Source organism: Ictalurus punctatus, chromosome 17 (genome assembly GCF_001660625.3).
Source record: "Ictalurus punctatus breed USDA103 chromosome 17, Coco_2.0, whole genome shotgun sequence".
NCBI classification, from domain to species: domain Eukaryota; kingdom Metazoa; phylum Chordata; class Actinopteri; order Siluriformes; family Ictaluridae; genus Ictalurus; species Ictalurus punctatus.
This window is the reverse complement of record NC_030432.2, coordinates 15,615,237-15,639,894: the sequence shown is the minus strand read 5'-3', so window position 1 is coordinate 15,639,894 and position 24,658 is coordinate 15,615,237. Positions and strand designations below refer to the sequence as shown.

Below are 24,658 nucleotides of genomic sequence, written 5' to 3'. Positions count from 1 at the left end.
CATCCAAGTGCAAAAGTATACAACATAACAATAACTTATACATCACCATTATGGTATTATACATTTGGCCAATTTTCCTCACTCTATGTTGTAATTATAGATGTCCATATTCATGAATGTATTTTCTATGTAATGTATGAGGCTGATCTGTCACATACATGAGCATTTTCTCTCTCTACTTCCCGGAGAAGTGTGATTGTGTGTGTGTGTGTGTGTGTGTGTGTGTGTGTGTGTGTGTGTGTGTGTGTGTGTGTGTGTGTGCACGTGTGGTGGTCTCTAACTGATGAAATTAAAGAAAAATGTCACAAATTGAAAACTAATTAATAAGATAGAGCTCAGGGAACACTTGCAACAGGAAAGACTGATTGTTCCATTAGCACTCAAAAAATGATCGTTTAACCTTGTGGCTGAATTTTGGCCCCCTGTAACTCACTTTGGCTGCTAATAAGTCAAAGCTGATGTGAGCTGGTATAGATCAATAAGGCATTACATGGCCCTATGCAATTCAGAGGTATTTCCAGGTAAAAGGCTTCAGGTTGAGAATTACATACAGATTAAAAGAAACAGCACAACTGGTCACCCTTGGTTTAGTCTGGAAGTTACTTCAATTTGTACAGGGAAACAATTTATAATGCATGCTGCATCTACAGACATAAAATATAGACAAGAACTTTTATTCATATCACCAGAGGGTTCAGAATGTTAATAACTCATGAAATAGCATAGTCTATTGTTTACCACTGGCTGCACCCATATCTTTAGATGTCAGTTCAATTCATCTGTACCCATCTGAACATAAAATATGGAACAAATCCCCAACCTTGGGGTTAACAGTAAACAAACCATGAAACAGGCTACATGATATAAGTTATGTTTTGTCACAAATCTGTTGTCCTAAACCTTTGGGTGCCAGAGATACATCTTGGGGCTCTCATTCATTTTCATGAAAAAATTATAAATGCTAGCATATTAGAGACTCTGTGTACTTTGGTTTGGTGCAAAAATCTTGTATTTTCCTTTCTACCGAGTAAAATTCTGACATAATCTGTGTGAGATAATAGGTCATAGTATAGACTGTTATATATTATCTAGTAAATGATTTTGGCTTAACAAGGTTTATAAAAGCAGCATGTCAGTTTAAGGAAATTTCTTAAAGTTTGCTATTAAATTTGGCCAGTGTGGTGGATAAACAACATGAATTAATTAGCTGCACTTATGAAAGTTATAGTATACTTTAGTGGCACAAACATACAAGGGCACTGTATGGATTTAGTTAAACATTTTATAACTTAACTTTTAACAAAATATAGGTTTTAATCCAATTAGTAGCATATTTAAATGATTATTTTATGACCCTTGCCCTGGAGAGAATAACAGCACTGAAGGTATATTTTTGTTGTTGTTCTTGTTTGAACAAAAACAAATTGTTTTTCCTATTGTTTGAATGTAAAAAAAAAAAAAAAGGAAAGAATGTGTGCAACGTTTATTTTTATAAAATCGGTTTTATTCATTTTTATAAAGGGTGCCAATAATTTTGGTAGCACTATTTTTAAGTTAAATTGATTCATTGGCACATGAATCTCTTTTGTAAATACAAATTTAAATGATTGTTACAAATGTAATTTTATTTACATTTGTTTTATTATGTTTATTCTATATAATAGATTAAAACCTAGTCACATAAAAACCTAATAAACTATTTATTTACAAATGTGAACTTAATATTTAGTAGTAGTAGTAGTAAATCTAAAAGTACACCAATAAGCATCTAGTGTACTTCTCTTCAAGTATACTTACACAGTGAACTGTAAAGATACTTGGCACTTAATGTACTTCTTTATTACACTTGAAGTAAGCTTGTAGTAAGGGACATTAATCTATTAGAGTGGACCATGTTATAAATAACTGAATCAAATTATTTTCATTTGATTTTCAAAATTACATTTTGAAGATGTACATTTAAGGTATTAGATTATTAATGATGTATTAATGATGTGAATAAATTCATTAAATGTAATATTGTTAGCACTATACACTCGTTTCTTCTAATATTTTTCATTTTAAATATAATATCAGAAGTCAGATTAAAACCATAGGAAAATGTCGATTTTCTAATGACCGATTTTATAGTGAACCACCTCAGCCATTTTCCAAAATTGTTGTAAGTGAATTTCAGGAAGACAGTCACGTACGGCATAAATGTTCTGCAGTGTGAACAACATGTTCTGAACAATCTGATGTTACAATTACTTTTCCCATTATAATGAAACAGAAAAAAATAACATGGTAATGACATGTTCCTTTCATTCTAAGAAAGTAAAATGACACGAATCCCCGCAAATGCCAAAGTTCCCAACTATACTTCACTGCCCTTAAACTGTCATCCCCACATTACCTTGGCTTGAGCTTACAGTTAGTGTAAGATGGCATCTGTGAAGCTGTCTTCTACAACAAAGAGAAATGAACTCTCTGGACTTTCTTCCAGTCTGCTGATCACAGAAAATTTTCAATTATTAGAGAACAAAGGCAGATTTAAGGAGTTTGGAAGCCGAAATGAATGGTTGTGTCAGAATGTCACTTATTCAGGCTCTATTTGAAGCAGTTTAACTTATGCCCTTGAGACACAGTGATGGGAAGCTTGGACATTAGATTGATGGTTTAAAAAAAATTTAAATTAAAAAAAAAAAATGGAAAGGACCAGGAAAAATGGACAATATAAGATATTAGTAGAATGGTTATCAATAAGAAAAACAAAAGATTCTGATGTAATATGGTCCAGGATGGCATGGTGGTGCAGTAGGCAGTGGCTTGTGTGTACATTTAGATCTTGAGCTCAGGTTACTGTCTGGTTGGAGATTCAAATGTTCTCACTCTCTCTGTGTGGGTTTCATCTACATTCTTTGGTTTCGTCCCACCTCACCATAACTTGACACTAAGTGGATTGGCTACTCTCAATTTTCACTAGGTATAATATAGTGTGTGTGTGTGTATGTGTGTGTGTGTGTGTGTGTGTGTGTGTGTGTGTGTGTGTGTGTGTGTGTGTGTGTGTGTGTGTGTGTGGTGTCCTACAATGGGCTGTTGTTCCATCTAGTGTGTTTTATCCAGGGATAGGCTCCAGATCCACTATGAGTCTAACAAGGATAAGGGGCTTACTGAAGATGAATGAATGAATGTAATATGTTCCCATAAAATCAATTCTGTAGCATTTGAAATAAGCAAGAACTCTAAGTCAGATCCTTAAGATTGTAACATTTATTTGAACTTCTATTTCCCTCTCTCGTCCCTTTCTTCTCTACATGCATCTCTTGCCCTCTGGGCAATCCTCCATCTGTGAGTACGGACACACTGACACTTCCCTGAACTTCCGACAGAGAAAGTCAAACTGTTAATCCCTGAATCTGATGCTTCAGCATTGCAGACACAATGCAGTCCTGCAGAGAACCTTTGATTTCCCTTCTTTCTTTCCACCATCGCTTAGTTTCTCAGGCTTCAATATGTAAGCCCTCTGAAGAAGGTGCTAACTGCCAACTCTGCTCCTCTATCCTCCACGCGACAGCAGGAACAACACATCCATGCTTCAGAATTGCTGTCTTCAGTGAACTTTAACCACAGCAGCACACACTACCAGTGTTCATGCTAGTTCATGGCTGTGATACTTGACTCTTTTCCATCTACAGACTACTGCTGTTCATCCGTTTCCATGGTTCCTGTTCCATTCTGACCAGCTAAGTTAAGTAGTATTTAGAATCTATTTTCTAGTTGTTTTTCATGGTGAAAAAGCAAGCCGTGATTATACTTAAACACCGCGACACAGTTGGAATGCACGGACAGGGTGTGGGAAAGTGTTTGTGCATGGGGAGAAATATCTCCAAATGGAAACATGTTTTCTGTTAGTCAGAATAATAACGAAAAAGCGGAGTTACGGGATTACTTAGCCTACTATATTAGTATATCAAAGTACATGTATGATTGCTGTACTGTACAGCATATGGTGTTCAGCTACACCAGTGAAATGGAGGTCACAGCTATTGCATAATAGCCTTAACACAATTATTTAAGCTCAGAACAGAAGGTTGTGAGTTTGAATCCCAGTATTGCAAAGTTGACCGTGTTGACCCACAATAACTCTGCTTAAATTGAAATTGCTTTGGGGAAAAAAGCATCTGCCAAAATGAGTAATGTGAATGTAATCATGATTAACTGTTACATTCCACAAACATACAGTACGTCTTCATACAAACATATGTGGTTAGTCAGGCAGAATGTGAACCAGATTCATCGATATAATAAAACTGCTGAAGTTTTATATTCACTACACGTTCCCAACTCTGATCCAGCATTTAAATAGGGCCTTTAAAAAAAGTTTTTATTCACATTTATAACATAATACACACTCATGTCTACACTCCTTTACTCGTTTATTCATTCATATTGTATTTTGAAGTTTTTCAATGTCTCACTGCCTTTAGACATAATTTTCATGCAGAAATCTCATTTACACACTATTTCCTCCCTCGACTATGCATGTAGCCATATTCAAGTAGTTATTCTTTGTAACTCACCTGCAACATGGCCATTATTTGCGTGGGAAGTTTATCAAATTGTACACCCAAATTAGGACTAATTATTTTGGATGTTAGTAAATCAGGGCCTCCCAATTGAGATGTTAATTGGCACAATATTTTAACCTGCAAACTGCAATAGATACAATACAGGGACTGTTGTTCCTGTGCTTTAGAATGTCTGTGCACTATAGCTTATAGGAATTACATAATCAAACTCTATGACCTTTTAACATTGACAGTATAGGTTTACCTAAAAACTATTTTAATCAGTGTTGGGTAAGCTACACAAAAAATATAATCCACTACAGATTACTAATTAACACTAATTACTGATTACGTTACTGATTACTGCATGTTAAAAGTAATCATATTACTAATTGCTTTACCTTCAAGTTATTTTCAAAACCTACAAAAATACACTAGAATGTGAAACTCATGGTTCTTTCAGTAATTTTAGCACGCATGTATAACATGATCAGAAAAAGTTGGATTTATCATAATACTTGCCTCGTGTGTGGTCACTGTTTGTAGGACTACCAGACCGATAAAATATAAAACTTTTCTAACTAGGCTAGTTTGGTGTCACTAGCCAAGAGGAGGCACATCTAAGCTATGGGTTTAGCTGTTGCAGAGCCATGCAAAGTACTTTATCTTTCCTTATGCTCTACTAATATCATGTTCACGTAAACTGGAATTCATATAGATATTTACACACCTTGTTTTCCTGCTCAGAATGCGAGGATGTTACTGTTTCAGTTTCAACCCCTTTACTGGTTAATATATATATATACGTATATGTATATATATATATATATATATATATATATATATATATACACATATATATATATATATATATATATATATATATATATATATATATATATATATATATATATATCCATTTTTTCCTAACACTGACTGTGTGCTGGTGTTTGTCAGAACCGAGAGCTGTCAGCCAATAAGACACGAGTATTTCCACCTAATTTGTCTGATTGGTCTTGCCTCTTCTTTTACTGACGTTCAGTTACATAGTGACAAACCGCTCCAAGTGGAGTATTATTCGGGGCTAAAGAAAAAATCTTCGAGGCTACAGCCCATAATGCCCAGGCCAGGTTACGCCTCAGCAGCCGCGCAAAATATGAGTTATTTTAAAAATGCATTTTATTTAATATTGTTTATATTGCAAGTAACAATTTAATTGACATCAGTAACTGTAATCAAATTATATACATTTAAAATGTAATGCATTATATTACTGTGTTATCAGAAAAAGTCATTAGAATACTTTTTTATTTGTATAGAATTATTTTGTAACGTGTTATACACAACTCTGATTCTAATATAGAGTAGCAGGTGTTAAAGGCAGTCTTACCTGCTTTTTAAAACCTAGTTTGAAAGCATGTGCTGTGTCCCAATTTGCCTACCATCCGTCCTAAATAGTATCCAAGATTAGAAATTGTGTGTCCCAAATTGCAGTATGTTGAAATGAGTATCCGACAGATACCCGGATGGTGTACTATTTCTGGTAGATTTTTGAAGTGTTTCAGCTAATATTGCCCACAGCTCCTTGAGGCAATAAGGTTCTCTTACATGACATGTTAGTATGTTCCAGTACTTTCAACACACTCAAAAGTATGTATTTGTCCTTCACAAAAAGAATACATAGTTTTAGTGCATCGTCTAAGTAGGCAAATTGGGATGCAACAGTGGTTTTATCCACTAATGTGCAGCCCAATCCTATACTGAACTTGTTTACAAATACCAACCATCTACAGACCCCAATAATTATCTTTTAGTATTATCCACAAATTATCCCACAATGCACTGTAACTCTTATTCATTTCCATATGAGAACATAAGGACATGCACATTTTCAGAACAAAAGCTGAACAATTTCCAAAATAACTAATAATAAATATACTCTTGGGGGGGGGGGGGGATCATCAAGCATGCTTAATTGTTCTTTCTTTTGTCACTCTGAGGGGAACCACAAAAGCTGTGCAAAAATGCATTAACCATTCGAGAACCATGTGGAAGTGGAACCCATGCTGTAGCTTAATGCTTTAGCTATATTACATATTTATCATTGTCAGTGTCATTCGCTCGTCTGCTCCCAAATTCAAGTTAAAGTAAAATACAAACATGAAATTTTAAAACGTCTTGTTGCTACCACACAAAATACTGTTTACAGAGTAAAAAGTGTTCTACTGAATATTATTGAAGACATAATATCATTGAGTCAAGTTGCAATCATGGACAGATCACACACTCTCTAATTATGTCCCAGTACTTCCATATTAGTTTGAATTAGGCCTATGTTCAAAAGGAAGTGCTCTTTGTATTTGTCTTGTCTTTCGATGTTTTTCTTTTCTGAAAATAACTACAGTAAAACAGGACACTATTGTGAGAGAAACCGACAGTATTAATTAAATAATCAGTATAAATAGACAGAAATAGAAAGGGCTGCTGTATGTCGCTGACTCATTCTCTTGCATAAAACTGGGACCTGCTTTTTTTTTGTTGTTGCTACATTACATGACTTTCTGGGTTATATAAAATTCACAAAATGCTTTTTAGCTCCAGAAATAAATTATTAGGTAATAAAGGTATGAAATGTCATCAATGTCAAAAGCTTTTCTTTTTAACAATGAATACCATTGGTTCCTGTGGGAGCTTTATAATCTATACTCTTAATACATTGCATATATTCCTTCAGAACATTCGCAATTCTTCATCTGTCATTTTCTCAGCAATGCTATGATATTGTTCTCATTCTCGCTTTCATTCCCTTTCTGCCAATCTCTGTCTCACCTTTTCCCACTGTATTTTTTTTTACGTGTGAAGCGTTACTAGCATACTGGGTATAAAATACAGCTCAAAACATTCAAATGATTCAAATTAACATTGATAGTAACAGAGCTATAAGCGGATGAACACAGAAAAGCTGAATCTCTCTCTTTCTCCCGCTCTCGCTGTCTGACTCTAAGCTTAGTGACTCTGAGGGCATTTTTTTTTCCCTAGCACATCTTGCTCCCTGGCCCAGGGCTTTGCCATCCTCACAATCAGTATGCAGCTTCCGTTCACAGTGCTGATCCGTCTTTACGAGGACATGGAGTTGCTGTGCTTTTATCCCCGGCCTCCACCCGCCCCCGGCTCCTTCACTGACACCTTCACTTGCAAATCCGCCAGCAATCTATCTCTCCTCCCAGGCCTCTCTCGCACCCGTGGGAACCTTTACAAAGATCAAATCAATACCAGGATATAAACATGCATCAACTGAAGTTTGTGTTTCTCATTCTCCAGGCCTTGGTGTGGAAAGTTAGGCTCCCGAACATAATGTTGCAGTTCACAGCATCTGAACGGACACATGAAAGGACATTGAACGAATGAAAGAAATTTGTTTTTTAACAAATGACATAATACGGTTAAACATTGGTAGGAATGTGCACAAGGATTACAAATTCACAATAATATATTAATGTGGGTGCCAAATCAGTTGTATAGTCAATCACAGAGGAAATCAACACTGAGAAGCTGAATTTTGATTCTTTATTGATTTCAGTGTTTTTTGTTATTGTTTTTATATATTGTTGTTTTTATATTGTTTTGTTATAAAGAATGATAAAAATCCAAATTCTGATTTGACAAACCTATATTGAAGTCTCACCAGGAAAGAGTAAACGCACTGGGTCTCTTCCTGTAATGTGTAACAAGGTTAAAGAGCTCATAGTGGTGCTCATAAGGGCTCATAAGGTTCTCATAGTGGGGTCAGGGTATCCTCAAGGCTCTGTGAAGTATCTGTGACTTTCTGGGATTTTCTAATTTTGTTACAGTGGTGGAAACCACAACCCACCATTACCAAAGTTATTATGACTATAAATAATGTCAACTGGAGCCTATTGACAATTTTAACTTCAGTTCAGAAAGTTTAGAAAGAAGTCAAACTTGATGCAGTGGAGGGATCCCTTTGCCAACAACAAATCTTGTCCTTCTTGTTGCAAATTTGTTTACCAGAGCTACCCTTAAATTACAGTTCAAACATGAAGGAAGCTACTGAAGGAAATTTCAGACTTTTTGACCTTGCTCTGACCTTGACCCTGTGTGGATCAATTCCAAAATCTAATCAGTTTATCTGATGGTTTCCATGATAATTCCATATTCCATATAAACACTGAACCCCTCATTCTGTAGATATCACACTAAAGAGTATCTTGGACCGACAACCAGAAAACTTAACGCCACTCCCACTCAATGGAGGAGGCATAAAAAATAGGCAAAATTCACTTGGGGTCTAAGGGAGACTGTTAATATATACAGTGCCCTCCACTAATATTTGCACCCTTGGTAAATATGAGCAAAAAAAGGCAGTGAAAATTTGTCTTTATTCTTTAACCTTTTGATCTATTGTTAAAAAAATTTACAAAAATGCTAAACACAGGTTTATAAAAATGTATTTATATATATATATATATATATATATATATATATATATATATATATATATATATATATATATATATATAAATATAGGTGTGCAACAATTATAGCACCCTTTTAATCTTTACTTTGTGTTACCCCCCTTTGCCAAGATAACAGCTCTCAGTCTGCTTCTATAATGAATGATGATGTTGGAGAATACATGGCAAGGGATATGAGATCATTCCTCCATACAGAATCTCCACAGTTCCTTTAAATTTCGAGGTCAAATTTCACCCCACATGAGTTCTATGGGGTTTTCTATGGATTTTGTGGTCAGTAAACCATTTTTGTGTTGATTTTGATGCATGTTTTGGATCATTGTCCTGCTGGAAGATCCAACCACGGCCCATTTTAAGCTTTCTAGCAGATGTAGTCAGGTTTTCATTTAATATCTGTTGATATTTGATAGAGTCCATGATGCCATGTATCCTAACAAAATATCCAGGTCCTCTAGGAGAAAAACAGCCCCAAAACATTAAAGAGCCACCACCATATTTAACCGTGGGCATGAGGTACTTTTCCATATGGCTACCTCTCTGTTTGTGCCAAAACCACCTCTGGTGTTTATTGCCAAAAAACTCTATTTTGGATTCATCTGGCCATAGAACCCGATCCCATTTGAAGTTCCAGTAGTGTCTGGCAAACTGAAGATGCTTGAGTTTGTTTTTGGATGAGAGTAGAGTACCCTTCCAAACAACTTGTGGTGATGTAAGTGACTTCAGATTGTAGTTTTGGAGATTTTCTGACCCCAAAACGCAACTAACTTCTGCAGTTCTCCAGCTGTGACCCTTGGAAATTTTTTGGCCACTCGAACCATCCTCTTCACATCCTCTTCTCCTATTGTCGTGTGTTGAGACAATATAGACACACCTCCAATGCCAGGTTGATTCATAACATATTGAGTTGATTGGAACTTCTTAATTATTGCCCTGATGGTGGAAATGGACATTTCCCATGCTTGTGCTATTTTCTTATAGCCACTTCCCATTTTGTGAAGCTCAACAACCTTTTGCCGCACATCACAGCTATATTCATTGGTATTACCCATTGTTATGAATGACTAAGGGAATTTAGCCTATGTTTTACCTTATATTTATACCCCTGTGATACAGGAAGTATCTTGGTTGAACAATTTCCTGTTCCTAGTCACCCAGGTATACTAAAAAAAAAATTAAGTATCAATGGCAATATATGTCAAATATATTTTTTAATATGAATTCATATTGATGGCAATAATTGTTGCACACCTATATTTAACAAAGCAATTTTTTTATAAACATATTCATGAGAGCAGAGTATCTGTGATTTTTATTTATTTATTTTTTTTACAAAAGATCAAAAGGTTAAACAATAAAGACAATTTTTCATAGCCTTCTTTGCTCATATTTACCAAGCGTGCCAATATAAGGGGATTGTCATCAGACCATTCAAATAAGACTACAGGCTTTCAATAGAGTTCAAATCCAGAGACTGCAAAACATTGATTTTTTGTTCCCAAAATCACTTCTGTGTGATTTTGATAAATGTTTGGAGCCATTATATTGTTTAATGATCTACAACCAATTCTTAACCTCTAACTATAGATATTGGCATGTTCTTGGGAAAAGTTCATGTTCTGAATGTTGTGAGACATTGAATGCTATGCTTGTTTTATGCAACCCTTCTAAACATTGATTTTGAAATAACCCCAGGTATCAACTAAACTTGACAACTTCAACACTGACTTTTTAGGACCCTTATTGTGCTCAATGGTACAGTATTTCACCTGGGTATGAATTTTTATATCAACTACCTGACTTGTACAAGTCAGCAAATATCACCTGTGAGATGGAATATGAGATATATAACCTCACAGTTACACACTATGGAAACAGGGCAAGGACACAAACAACAATGTAGTTTCTGGAAATTAAAATTAAATTAAATTAATTAAAATAAAACATCATAAATATTTCCAAAGAAAATAAGTGGTTTAATTTATTTAAACTATATCTGCTTTTTTAAGTTTAATGATATCCATATATCGTTCTGAGAGAAAATATTATTATTAAATATAATAATAATAATTATGAGAATAATTTATTTTATTGGATAAGTAAATGGTTTCTCCACTTATCTGGATATAAGATTTTGAGGACTTTGTTTAGTGTGTATTTTAAAAAGCCATGTGTACCTATTTGTGCCTAGAGTTGACTCTAACCAGCAGGACCCAAAATCTAGTACATTTATATTTTATTTCACAATTATGTCATCAGCAACACCCTTGTAAAGAAGCCTTTGCCACAACCCCCGCTCTCTCCATGATTACATTAAATTGTCTCAGTAGCTGATTTAAGAACAAAAATCAATTACTGCACTCCTCCATGTCTGTATCACAGTAATACACGCTGGATATGAAATGGCCCTCGCCTTTTCCTGTTTAATCTGTGATTACGCCTTCAATTTGTTCCGGTGTTATCTTCCTCCACTTTGTTGCCATACCATCATCATTGAGATGTATCACCTCACACGGTTTATATTACACTCGCTCCAAATCTCTTAATTGCTGTTTGACATAACAGATGAAGTCACAGCAAAATCCCCAGTGCTGAATTAACTTACCGTCTCACAGTGTTCATTCGTGTCCAACCAAGCTTAAATGATCACCGTAGGTGGTAATTCAACATAGTATTAATACAACCCTGGGGATTTTGCTCTGACCGCTAGGCTAGAGCACACATTGGGTCTTATTGGTTGTTTGGATTATCTAGATTGTCTTAATGAGGATATTTCAGAAATAGCATTGGAAGAATAATACATTAGATGCACAGATAGGAAACAAATGCTGACATACAGCAGCTCCATAATTGCCCAGTTGTAATAACTAATATGAGTTAGAATAACTAATATAAAGTCCAAGTCTAGTTCTCTTTTGAGTTGGCAGGATGGTGAAGCCGCTCATCCTTTATTGCGCTACATAACAACAGCTAGACCAGCGTCTGCATATTCGCATTGGCAGATTCAGGTGCTGATGGCTCTGCCGATGGAGAGAGACCGCTCAAAGAGACACGTTGCGCTGAGGATGGCACAAAGTAAATGAGATTCATTGTCTGGCCACTGTCTATGCACTGAGAGAGCGCATTCAGCAAGGAGTGAGAGGAGTGAGAAAGACTGTTTAAAGGTCAGGACTGCAGACAGCTGATGAGCCAAGCGCCCAACTTCATTCTGAGCCAAATATGATATTCTATAGACAAGAAAGAAGAAGAAAGAATCCCAAACACCTAAAAGAGATCCACTGAACTCCTCTTTGGGTACGATAATGCCTCTTGGCCGAGGTAGATGCTGTCCATAAACATAATATGCATTGGTGTAGTCTCAGTGCGTGACAATCCATCTCTGCTGGCTTAATAATTCACTACAACAAAAAATAAATGCACTACAATGTTCATTCATTCATCTTCAATAACCGCTTTGTCCTGGTCAGTGTCATAGTCTGTACTACAATATATTATCTTTATTCATTCATTCTCATTGAGGTAAATTATTCCTAGATTCCTGAAGTGTTTTATTTATATGCAATGGATATACAGTAATCATTCAGATGTATCATTGTTAAAGGCCTTGTATCTTGCTACTTTACAAACAGCCAATTGATATAGAAAGAAGATTAGGGTGACACAGGAGCAAAGTCAATGGTAAGGCTGTGCACTACCCCTGAAAGTATGTCAATAGTTCAGTTTTGTTTGCCTTAGACAGGCATGTGGCTGGTATTTGTATGAATGACAGAAAATCTTAGAACTTCACTTTCTATAAGAAGTAGGGCTATCATAACATATTTCACTATTCAAACAGTATTTAAATGATAATATTTCACTATAAAAAGGCACAAAATAGTGTTGCAAAATGTGTGCACTCGCACACCCTGTGAGCATTAAGATGTTTAATTAGTCCATACAGGATTTCACAGAGTTTGTGATTATTGTGGCCAAAAATGCTTGATCTTGCTGAGGCTTTTTTCAAAATTTACAACGCAATTTGCGGGAAAACTTTTTTTGCGGGAAACTACTTGAATTTCAAAGTGATGTTTGTTGGTAAATCACAACTCGCGTTGTGATGATGTCACATGGCGCATTGTGATGACACCACATGAAGCGTCTTGATCCAGATCAGATCTATGGAAAATCTGCAGTAATTTTTTAAAAATGGCAAGCTCCTGTGAATAATGCAGAGTTTCTGAGATCGCAAAATCACAAAATCCTGGAGGGAATGTTTAATATAAATGCAATGGCTGCGGGGGAGGGGGAGCTGGATTTGGTTGCGGATTTGCTGTCGATGCCATTTTCGAAGAGAGATTTTAATGAGGAATTTCATTAGACATTTTCAATAGTGACTATTCGTGCATGGCTGTTTTACGTCAATGTCCTCTTTTCATTTCAGGCTGGTTATGTGTTAAGGCTGTGCATTGGATGATGTTCACGCTGTGAATTATTCAGCTGAAAAGGTTTTATTAGGAGAAAATAATAACACACTGCATTGAAGGTGTAGACATTGACGCTATGCGCTCAGAGTGAGAATAATATTCTGAATGTGTCCTTCAATATACACAGGCATGTAACGCATTATAGCATTAGATATGGAATAAATGACTGCTGGCCTTATTGGACAGGAGAATGTAAATAACTATCATGATGATGTAGGTGGTCCAGATGTCCCACATACGCATAAAGCAGATGGGTGTAGGTGTAGCGCTTATTCAAATCCATTTCACGTTTAGGCGTCCACTGTTTTAAAGGAAATACTGCACACTTTATTTCTGACTATCAACAGTCAGAACATCTTTTCATGCATTGAAAGTCTACCAAATGCTGAATGCAAATGGTTAATTGGATAGATCTCTCTGAATAATCTCTGAACGTGTCTTTAAATACAATTCAGTGAGATACTAAGGAAAAAAGGCAGCACATCTTCTGGTCTGGTGGCAGAAGAGTTAAAAATGATGGTGGGAAGAAGAGTTAAAAATGATGGTGTTGTTCTGTTTACTAAATGAGTAGCGGATTCATAGGCTCACCCCAGTCTTTTTTTCCCTGTGCTAACTATCAGATACGAGCGTGCAGCTTTCTGTAAACAGCCAATTAAATCCCTTGATATACCAGCAGACAGGAGAAGTCGTTTTTGTGCTATTTACTTATTTTTTCACCCTTGTTTTTCCCCAACACATTGAAGACTGCACATGTTTTTAGAGAATCCCACATGAATGTATAGATAGATTCCCAGAACCACATGGATGGATAGACAGACAGACACGTTGAGAGGTAGATGGATACATTGTATGAATAAATGGATTTATAGATGGATAGGTTTTTGGCCTGGCCTTGCAAAATCCATCTCGAATTCGAATGCATACTACTACACTCGATATTGATGTCCTACTGTGTCACCAAAGAAGGAAAACACTAGATGTGAAATGCTCTGTGGTGTTTACCAGTGACAACGTGTGCTTAAAGACGATACAAGAAACGACAATGACTGATGAGGTCTGCTAAAAGAATACTGATTAGGATGCTGGTTACACAGCCAAGTTTAAAAATATTCAATAAAAACCCAGAAGAAAAACAGTGGACTATGGCGATGTATCAAATCACAGACTATGTCCTAAATAATGTCCTAAATCAGCCACCAATGTTTTCCCGTAAGTGGAAATGACAAATTGCCGCACAACACGTCATGTCATTTAGACACAGGTGAACATTTAACAGCCACAGGAACAACTGCCAGTTTTAATATCCAAACTGTCCTCCCTAAACTTTCTGCTCTAAATACATTTTGAGCATCAGCTACTTAATAAAATCTGCAGTGGTATTTGATGGCTCTTTTGCTACATACAGCAAGCTGCAGAAATGGAACAGACACTTGAAGACACCGAACCCAATTCATACCAGTCTTTCTTGCGTGCCAGAAAACGCATAATGGCCTGCCATCACATAAGCATTCAGAATGTCAAACAAAATTAAACCATAACAATTCGGAAGTCTTCGATGAGTTTATGTATTAAACACAGAACAGACATCTGTCAGGTTTAGTGCTCAATGGGTTTTTTTTTTATTAAGTATATTGACCACTGGCATCCAATGCCATGACTGTCATTATTAAAGTTATATTGTGCAATAATAAATCAGAATTGCTATGAGAATAAGTAAACCAGTTCAAAAATAAATTTAGAGGCACACTGGGTGTTTCCATGGCAATGCGTGAAATCAATGTGAATTATTTTGGGGTATCATTAATATAATATTTGGGCATTTGGCATACAACATACAGTCTGTACAGGATTTCACAGAGTTTTTTTTGTGATCGTTGCGGCCAAAAATGCTCGATTTCGCTGCGGCTTTTTTTCTAAATTGGCGACGCAACTTGCAGAGGTTTTCTTTTTGTGCTTTTTTTTTGCGAAAAGTACTTGAATTTGACAAAATTGCAATTGTCTTTTGCAATGATGTTTGTTGGTTGGTAAATGAGACCTTTTAGCTGTACTCCTGTTTGATGCACACGATTCGAAGAGGGCTTTGGCTGAATGAACGTTGTGATGATGTCACTTGATGCGTCTTGGCCCAAATCTGTGGAAACACGGAAATTTGGAAAAACTGCAAGCTATATTGCGGAGTTTTCTTGATTTTGCGTTTTGATCACAAAATCCGGAAGGGGTTTGAACATAATTCTATTGAATGTCAACATTTTGAGTAATAAATATATGTAATATATATAATACACCTCCAGGGTCCCTGGTATGATCCTGAGCTCAGGTTACTGTCTGTTTGGAGTTTCATGTTTTCTCACGGTATTCCCGACATAGGCTCCGGATCCACTCAGTTCCTGACCAGGTTAAAGCGGCTACTGAAGATATAATGTATGCAAAATGTTCAACCCTTAATTCAGCAGGTAAACCATCCACCTAGCAATACTGCTTGTGTCCCATGCAGTACTAGAGTATATATACCTTGTGCTCAAAGACACACACACAGGGCGATGCATTTCCAGCACATTTAAAGTTTTATACGTTAAACTGTCACTAAAAAAAAGATCTCAAGAGGACGGTCGTTATAAGACATTTAAAAAATAAAAAAAGAACAATCCACGATGAATTTTGAATACGAATATAACGTTCTAATTTAAAACAACTCACTCTATCTCAATTAATGCAACAACTTTAATGTTAAACACCAAAAACCCCAAATATAATCGTTATCTCTTTTTCTGTCTTTTCTGTGTCTGCAGGCTTCAACGAGAAGCTAATTATCATGCCTGCATGCCCAGAGGTAGGTGATCTTATTAACTGACTGTGTCACAGAACCATTTATCAGTAGAGTTATTATGGCCTCCTCGAGCAAGCTATATATGTCTTTCATTAAGGAAGTCTTTCAAAGACCCACTACTTTTTCTGAATTTGCTGTGAACAGCCTCATTAAACCGGATGGAGAGAGAGAGAGCGAGAGAGAGAGCGAGAGAGAGAGAGAGAGAGAGAGAGAGAGATGTCATTCGTGCCTGTGCCACGTAGTTATGTACAGCTGTGATAGCTCCAGCTTTAGCAGATTAATTGTGCTATTTCTAGATTAATCATTAATATAAACAGTAGAGAATGCTCTCGGGTGAGTTTCCAACAGACAGGGTAGACCTCTTGCTGTATCATCAGAATTCCAAGAAAGCATGTACTCATTTATATGTGTATATTCATTTGCAATGGGAATTAATGTAATCATTCAGATTTTCAGTTGTGAGCCAGAGGGAAAGAGAACAAGCTGGGGGCCAGCCATCTTAGGTGACTGTAAGAGATTGCGATAAATAAATAAATAAATAAATAAATAAATAAATAACCATGCAAGTAAAATGCAAGCAGTCACAAGAATAAAAACAGACCAAAATGCTAGCTGTCAGCATAACAGCTCACGTCTGCTGCCCAGTGTGCCTCTTGGATGGTGGCATTTTTTTGGCTCTGCTCTCTGACTGATCCGTGTAGATGCAGATCTGTCAGCAAGCACAAAGCAGTGAGGCTCGGTGCCTGCGCACTCCCAGTCTCCTTCCTCCACTGGATTATTTATAGCGTAACTCCATGGCCAGCACTCACAAGCTTAAAGCCCATTCTTCCAGGATAAGCTAACTCTCTGGAGCAGCGGAGGGGGGCATCTTTAAGCAGCAAATAAAAACGCTTCCCTCTGATACACCTCGCACGTCAAAAATCCACCAATAAGCCAAAGCTAGCTGTGGTGGTCTAGTGGCACAGCATCCGTCCACATGTGTAGCTAGGCCCTCTGGTGTCTCTACAGTTATGTTTGAGGGGGATTTTTTTTGTCCCTCTGGTCCAATTTGTGTGTCACATTACATCTCCAGTACAAATGTCTTATTCTATGAGTCACTAACTAAGGTGGGAAAAAGGCTCCTCTTGTGGGGATTAGACAGGGGAGAGCCATAGAAAAGCAGATGAAACCCTGACCTAAATGTCTGGTCCCAAAAGAGATGTCAGGCCCTGAGCTTTTTATAGCAATTACACACAGAAAAGATTTGCAGACATGAAGAGTCCACGGGACAAAAGAGAACTTGCAAAGCAGTGGACATGAGAAATGCAGCGGGTAAAATGTGACGCTTTATTAGGTCATTCCAGGAAATCTGGTTGTTCTTTTAGCATTAAAGGAGCAGTTTGTTATTTCAGAGCCCTCTGCTGTTTGTGAGGTGAAGTGCAATTTCAGCCAAAACACCCCTTCTAAACAATTTACAACTCTGCCTGAGATCGTACCCTTATTCGGTCATTCACTATTCACTATACAGGCTATTAAACCGTATATGTAGAAAATGTAGAATATACAGGGCAGCAGTAAGGAAGGCCCTAAAAACATACAGAAATATAGCACTTTAGTGCTGTTTTCAAATATGCAACCTGAATCCAAGAACAAACAGAAGTTTTCAAATTAAATTTTCCGTTATGAATACAAATAATTATTGTGTGTTACTTGTACTAACAATTGACTGTTGGTTTATACAATGTGTTTTAGCCATTACAGTGCCCTTCATTTAATTTCATGTTGAAAGAAATTGCTATGCTGTTGTTAACGGTCCAGGGAATGCTATCATACACTGAGAATTCAGACAACACTGCAAAATGGCTGACACACAAAACGATGCACTATATGGTAAACAGGGAACAAATTCAGACATGGCACATATATGCCTCGTGTGTTATCTTGTATGGAAAAGGCACACAGAGCTAATTTCAGGGCCAGAAAAAGGCTGTATATACACAAACTATATATACATTCATATTATACATAACCTCTGATATTATACAAATTACAAATAGCCAAAATATAACTTCAGTGTAGAATCTCAGATTCAAGGGAAGCATACAAGTAAGCCAGATTTTTAAAATATTTATAAAATAACATTGGAGCAATATTCCTTCTGTGGACTAAATAATGTAGGAAAGTGTTGCTTCTATGTACCTCTTCACACTATATAAACAGGTAACCATAATAAATAGCCGATTTCCGCACGTTTCCTACTTAGGAACAAAATGTATGCGTATTGTAATTTTACTGGAGCATATAAAAGTCTGATCCCTATGCACATCCATTTAGTCTTTCTCATGATTGATGTCTAGTGACAGACAGTTCAGTCCATCTATATAGATTTTGAACTGTGAAAGCACCAGGTTTTTATTTTTTTTGTTTTTTTTAATTTGTGGGAGTTGGCTCAGGTCATTACAACCTTTTATGTATCTGCTGTGATGTTGGAATGCTCTCTATCACAGAGAGCCCATAGCTGGAGATCTACCAACATACTGAGTTTAGTTCCAACACACCTGGTTGTAATATTCAGATTCTACTAAAGCCCTTGATTAACTGGATCAGGTGTGCTAGATTAGACCTGGACTAAACTCTAAACACTAATCAGGAAGTACAGAACTCCAGAAACAGGCGTGTGCAGCTGATCTGTGTTGGGGTTCACTTGGTAATGAACTCAGGTTAATGAAAAAGCACTGATTCAGGGATGAAGAATGAACCGGGGGATAGTGAGCGCCTGCTGGCTCAGAGGTTCAGAGACAGAGAGAGAGGATGGAGGGTTATGTTCATACCTCTGTTTTAAGTTTGGACCTTATGTAGCATGGATTCTTTTCTTTAGCTCAATACAGTGGGATTTATTTGTATTTTAATTTTATATTCCAATCACGTACAATCCAATTCTATGAGCAATCCACAGTATCCACGGATCCGGATGCATTAAGCTACAGTCGCAGTTTCTCCTCCTGTCCTGCCAAGCCCGCTTTATGCATGAAAATCTCTTATGCTTTATACTAGGACGACCCCAAGATGCAGACGGCTGCAAATACCGCAGTCTGAAGGGAGCGCAATACACTCGCGCTCGCGCACTGACGCCGGAACCGTATGCTACTACAGTGCGACAAAACAGATATCCATACCTCATGTACAGTAGTGTTCGGATAAACTATTTAAGCATGATAGTATGCGGTTTCTGATCCATCCCAACTTCAAGCACTGGTCCTGAATTAACCGGAGCACACCCGCCACTCCCTTTAAGACTACTGGACTATGAATTAGACTAGAATTTCAGCTCGCTTATTTCCAAACAAACACATACAGAATGAAATGCCTCTAATAGGCTAACTCAGCTTTACTGACAATTAATTATGAGCAAGACTCTTTTTTCCCCCTCCAAGTGCAATGCTTAGCCAGATCCGTTAATTGACCCTTGTAGTCTATGTATTTCTTTCTGAAAGTAGAAGTTATTAAAACGCATGCACAGCACAGCTCTTTCACCCTTCCTCTGAAGCTCTCCATCATCACTGCAACTTCTCACCCACCGGGGGGTGACGGTCTCAGTGTGGAAGAATGGGCGCTCACAAAACTTCTACCGCACGTTTATTCTCTAAATCTCCTCCTCAGGATAGCACTTGAGTAAGAGTATGTATTTGCGCAAAGACAGCCAAAGCCAACTCCCTTCACCGCCGCAGGCAATAAACCGGCGCATCCTCGAGCGCTCACCTTTAACGACAGTCCCGCAGACGCTGCAGAGCACGAAGAGCAGGTGCTGCTTCAACATCATAATGGGGGGTTTTGTGTTGTTGTTGTTGTTTTTTTGTTTTTTTTTTTGGTGTTGTTGTTTTGTTTTGTTTTCTCTCTCTGTCTCTGTCTCTCGCTGTTTCCTCTCGGCCAAGTGAGCCGGCGTCCTTGGTGCGTCTTCTTCCCTGCAGATGACGGGCTTATCCGGCTGGGTGCGCACTTTTTTAACAGAGGGAGCACGCGGACTCCACGGATTTGCCGTGATGCGCCCGGAGCGGAGGCTGCGCTGTAGCCGGCCTGCAGAGACGCGCTGCCCGCCACAATGATGAGCAAAGTGCCGCTCCAGCTACCAGAGCCGTCAGCGCTACAGCCGAGCCCTAAGCCCCGCCCATTACAGTGTTGCCAGATTGGAAGAACTGTTTTAACCCGTCCAGGTTTAAAAACCCTCGAAATTTCGATACCAGCCTCAACAGCAACTTTAACACATTACCCTTATGTAGATTGAATCATATGCATATGAAACATATATTAACATACTTTTTAAGAATTTTTTTAAAAAAATCAATATTAATGCAACATTAATTCTATAGGCTACCTCAGTGCAATTTTCACATCGGAAAAAAATAAATAAATAAATAAATAAATAAATAAAAACTGTTAGACAGGAATACTCGGGATCTGGCAGCCCAGACCGACGCCCGTTTGACAGATAGAGACACCTGACCAGTACCTCAGCCTCCTGCAGTCACTTAAAAACAAGGGTTCATTTCTTCCTTTTCGATCGATAGACAGCATATATTCAGTAACTGATAAACTGATCCATAACCCTAAAAAAAAATAAAAAATAAAAATAAAATAAATTTTTTTTTTACAATAAACACATTCCTAAATACAGTGTGTAGACTCTCAAAAGGAAGAGTTGATTTCTTCCCTCTGTAGTTCTCTGTATGAAGACAGCATTCAGGAACTATTCAACTTATCTATAAGCTTTCTGAATTTTCCTTTTTAAAGCAAATTTCAACGTACAACTTGATTGGACTGATTCAAAGTGTGAAAATGTCTCTGCTGTGATTTAGAAAATCTCATCAGAAAATATATTTGAAATTTTTTTTTTTTTTTAAATAAATAAAAACAGGCTTGCACAAGTCTGCTATGATGTTACTGAGTATGTTATTACAAGTGGTCATCAGGTGTTTTGATTACGCCAATCACTCAGCAATAACACTATTGATGCGTATAATCAATGTCCCATTTCACAATCTTTATTTTGATGATGAGCCCCCCATGGTACTGTGTTACATTCTTCTTTTATAGCCCAGTCTGTTTTCTTCATATTCGAATACACCTCCTACCAGCGTTTCTTCAAACAACCACAGACAACTTTGTGTTTTCTGATTATGACTCAAATTCCATAGCACTTATATACAGTTAATAAGCACTCTTTCAACCAATTACTCTTGTGGGCGTAGGGAAAGCTGATGCCACCTTCAGAACATTCAGAATACCTCTCACTCATAGATGTTGAGAGAAAGATACACATATTCAGACATGTCTTGAAGGTCAAATCCATCATCATGTTGATGAAATGCTTTAAAGAAATGTCCATGAAAGGGCCTTGTACGGTCGGTTTTAAAGAATAATGAAAAAGTATTTTCTGACAAGAGCACAGCAGAATCTTTCATGACCTCATTAGTGATGCTAGTGTCATTATGTTTGCTGTGGTTTCAGCCTCATTGAAGCTGATCTTGAGTTCTTATGATATACTATGAGATAAGCGGTTGGAGAATAAGCGAAATTCCCCAAAAATATGTCTTGAAGAATATGACTTTAATTTGCAATATGTCTCTGTATTTGCAACATGTATCTGAAACACAAGTTGTTTTCTTAAACATGTAATAGATAGATACACTGATCAGCAATAACATTAAACCACCTGCCTAATACGATGAAGGTCCCACTGTAGGCCGTCAAAACAGCTCTGACGCATCGTGGCATGGACTCCAGAAGATCTCTGAAGGTGTGCTGTGATATCAGCCACCAAAACGTTAGCAGCAGATCCTTTAAGTCCTTTAAGTTAAAGTGAGGTGCAAGGTAGGGCTTCCTTGGATTGGACTTGTTTATCCAGCGCATCCCACACATGCTTGATCAGATTGAGATCTGGGGAATTTGGAGGCCAAGTCAACACCTTGAACCCTTTTTCATGTTCCTCTAACTATTCCTGCACAATTTTTGCAGTGTGGCAGGGCCCATTATGCTGCTCAAAAAGGCCACTGCCTTTAGGGAATATATCATTGCCATTAACGGGTGTTCTTGGTCTGTAACAGTGTATAGGTAGGTGGTACATATCAAGGTAACATCCATATGAATGGCAGGTTTCCCAGCAGAACATTGCCCAGAGCATCATACTACCTCTGCCGGCTTGCCTTCTTCCCACAGTTCATCCTGGTGCCATCTCTTCCCCAGGTACGCAACGCACACATACCTGGCCATCCACATGATGTAAAAGAAAACATGATTCATCAGACCAGGCCACCTTCCTCCACTGATCCATGGTCCAGTTCTGATGCTCACATGCCCATTGTAGGTGCTTCTGGCAGTGGACAGGGGTCAGTATGGGCACTCTGACCAGTCTGCTGCTATACAGCCCCATACACAGCAAGCTGCGATGCACTGTGTGTTCTGGCTCCTTTCTATCATTGCCAGCATGCATCTTGCAGTCTCTTTAAAAAAAAAAGTTAATTTCTTCTTTGTAAAGTTATCGAGCTCAAGACAGCATGTTCAGCAACTAATAAACTGATCTAAAAAGCCCTAAAATATTCAAATTCTTAAATATAGTGTGTGTACTCCCAATAAGAAGAGTTTATTTCTTTCCTTCCTTGGGCAAGTTTTAGTAGGTATTAACCACTGTATACCAGGAACATCCCACAAGACCTGCTTTTTTGGAGATGTGCTGACCTAGTCGTCTAGTCATCACATTTTGACCCTTGTCAAAGACTTCATTTGCAGCCTAATATATCCCACCCCTTGACAGATCCCACCCCTTGTAACAAGATAATAATTGTTATTCACTTCACCTGATTGGTGTAGCTAGATAGTCAAAGCCCCCATTCCTCACAAATTAGTCATTAAGCATAAGCACGTAGGGGATGTATATTCTCTCAATATCATTAAGCCTTTCCAGTGAAATTGGTGATGAATGTTCAAATAAAATGACTTTACAGCAGGATACTGGGTCAGTCTATTATGAGTGAAAAATGGGGCTTGACTTTAAGGACACCTTCAACACATTTAAATTATGTATACCTTTAACAGTCATACACATGTTCTTATTTCACCTTCATGTTCTAAGCATTTACTGTGACAAATTAACTCAGCCTTGTTCTGTGTGTTGTACACATTACAAATTGTTATGCTGTTGGATAAGTGCTGGTGCTGTATGAGAATCTGATCAAAGTGCATATCCACAGATCTCATAAAACACATCTCATGAATATGCAAGACCTCATTTAGATGATGTCGCATAGACAAACTATACTGCTCTCACTCTTTTTCCCTAAACTGAAATATGAGGAATAGTAGTAATAATAATAATAATAATAATAATAATAATAATAATAATAATAATAAAATGGTGTGATATGAATAATGAATAAAAACTATGAAACTGTGAATACAAACTATGAAACTTAATAAAATATAATCGGATCAACTCTGTGATCAATGCATGGTAATCAAACCATGGTGATCATTTCATCAGTTAACCAAGCAATAATTCAATACATAGAAATAATGCCTTGTTTCTGATTTTCTCTTCTCTTATGAACATTCATACTTCGTATTTCAAGTTATTTTGACTTCCATAAATCTTAGATAAATCTGACGTAGGAGTCAATAGTAAGACATTCTGCTTTTCTGAAAGTCATATTCAGTGTTCTAATGCTCTTGGGCACATAATTACTTTTGCCTCGTGAGGGTGAAATAACACTCACGTTTTCTGATTTTATATCCCGTGACCTTCGGAATACTTTTAAAATGTAGAATGCTTTTAAAATGCTGCAAGTAATAGGTTCCTGCTTGCAGATGCTGACAACTGAGATATGCCCTGGACTGTTTCTATAAGAGCAATAAATGGATTCCCAGATTTGCAGCATCTTCCTGTATGAATAATGATTCTTCGGCTGAAGCAAAGCATTGTGAATATCTTTTTTGATTCCTAAACATACAAAATTTACTTCATTTCTGACATCAGGGAGGAAAAGATGCCAGTAATGCTGTTATAATGTGGCTTTTTAGAACCACTAAGGAGTAATACATCTGCTTGAGAATCAAGCTTAGCTTCAGTATAAGGGATACATTAATGCAAGCTGAGATGGGTGGTGAGACAGAGACAGAAAGAAGAATAGGGAGGGGGGCTAAGAAACAGAGAAATCTCAAGGGTTTTTCTGCGGTGAAAAGCTGTACCACGCTGACAACTGTGACAGTGGCTGGCTGAGAGGACGGGGTATAATGTAGCATGTTTGTCAGACACAACCGGACAGTACTCCAACAAACCCCACAGGCATTGCGGAT

General features: G+C 37.4%; 1 protein-coding gene across 6 annotated transcripts in view; it reads right to left on the bottom strand.

Moving 5' to 3' along the window:
• cadm2b (cell adhesion molecule 2b) overlaps nt 1-20,423 on the bottom strand; it is a 181,854-nt gene extending 161,431 nt beyond the window's left edge. For all 6 annotated transcript variants that reach the window (XM_017490324.3, XM_017490326.3, XM_017490325.3 and 3 more), the window contains exon 1: nt 20,072-20,423. In XM_017490324.3, coding sequence (XP_017345813.1) covers nt 20,072-20,132 — 61 coding nt within the window. In that variant the 5' untranslated portion in view covers nt 20,133-20,423. The remainder of the gene's footprint in view (nt 1-20,071) is intronic.
• Between the last annotated feature and the right edge of the window lie 4,235 nt (nt 20,424-24,658).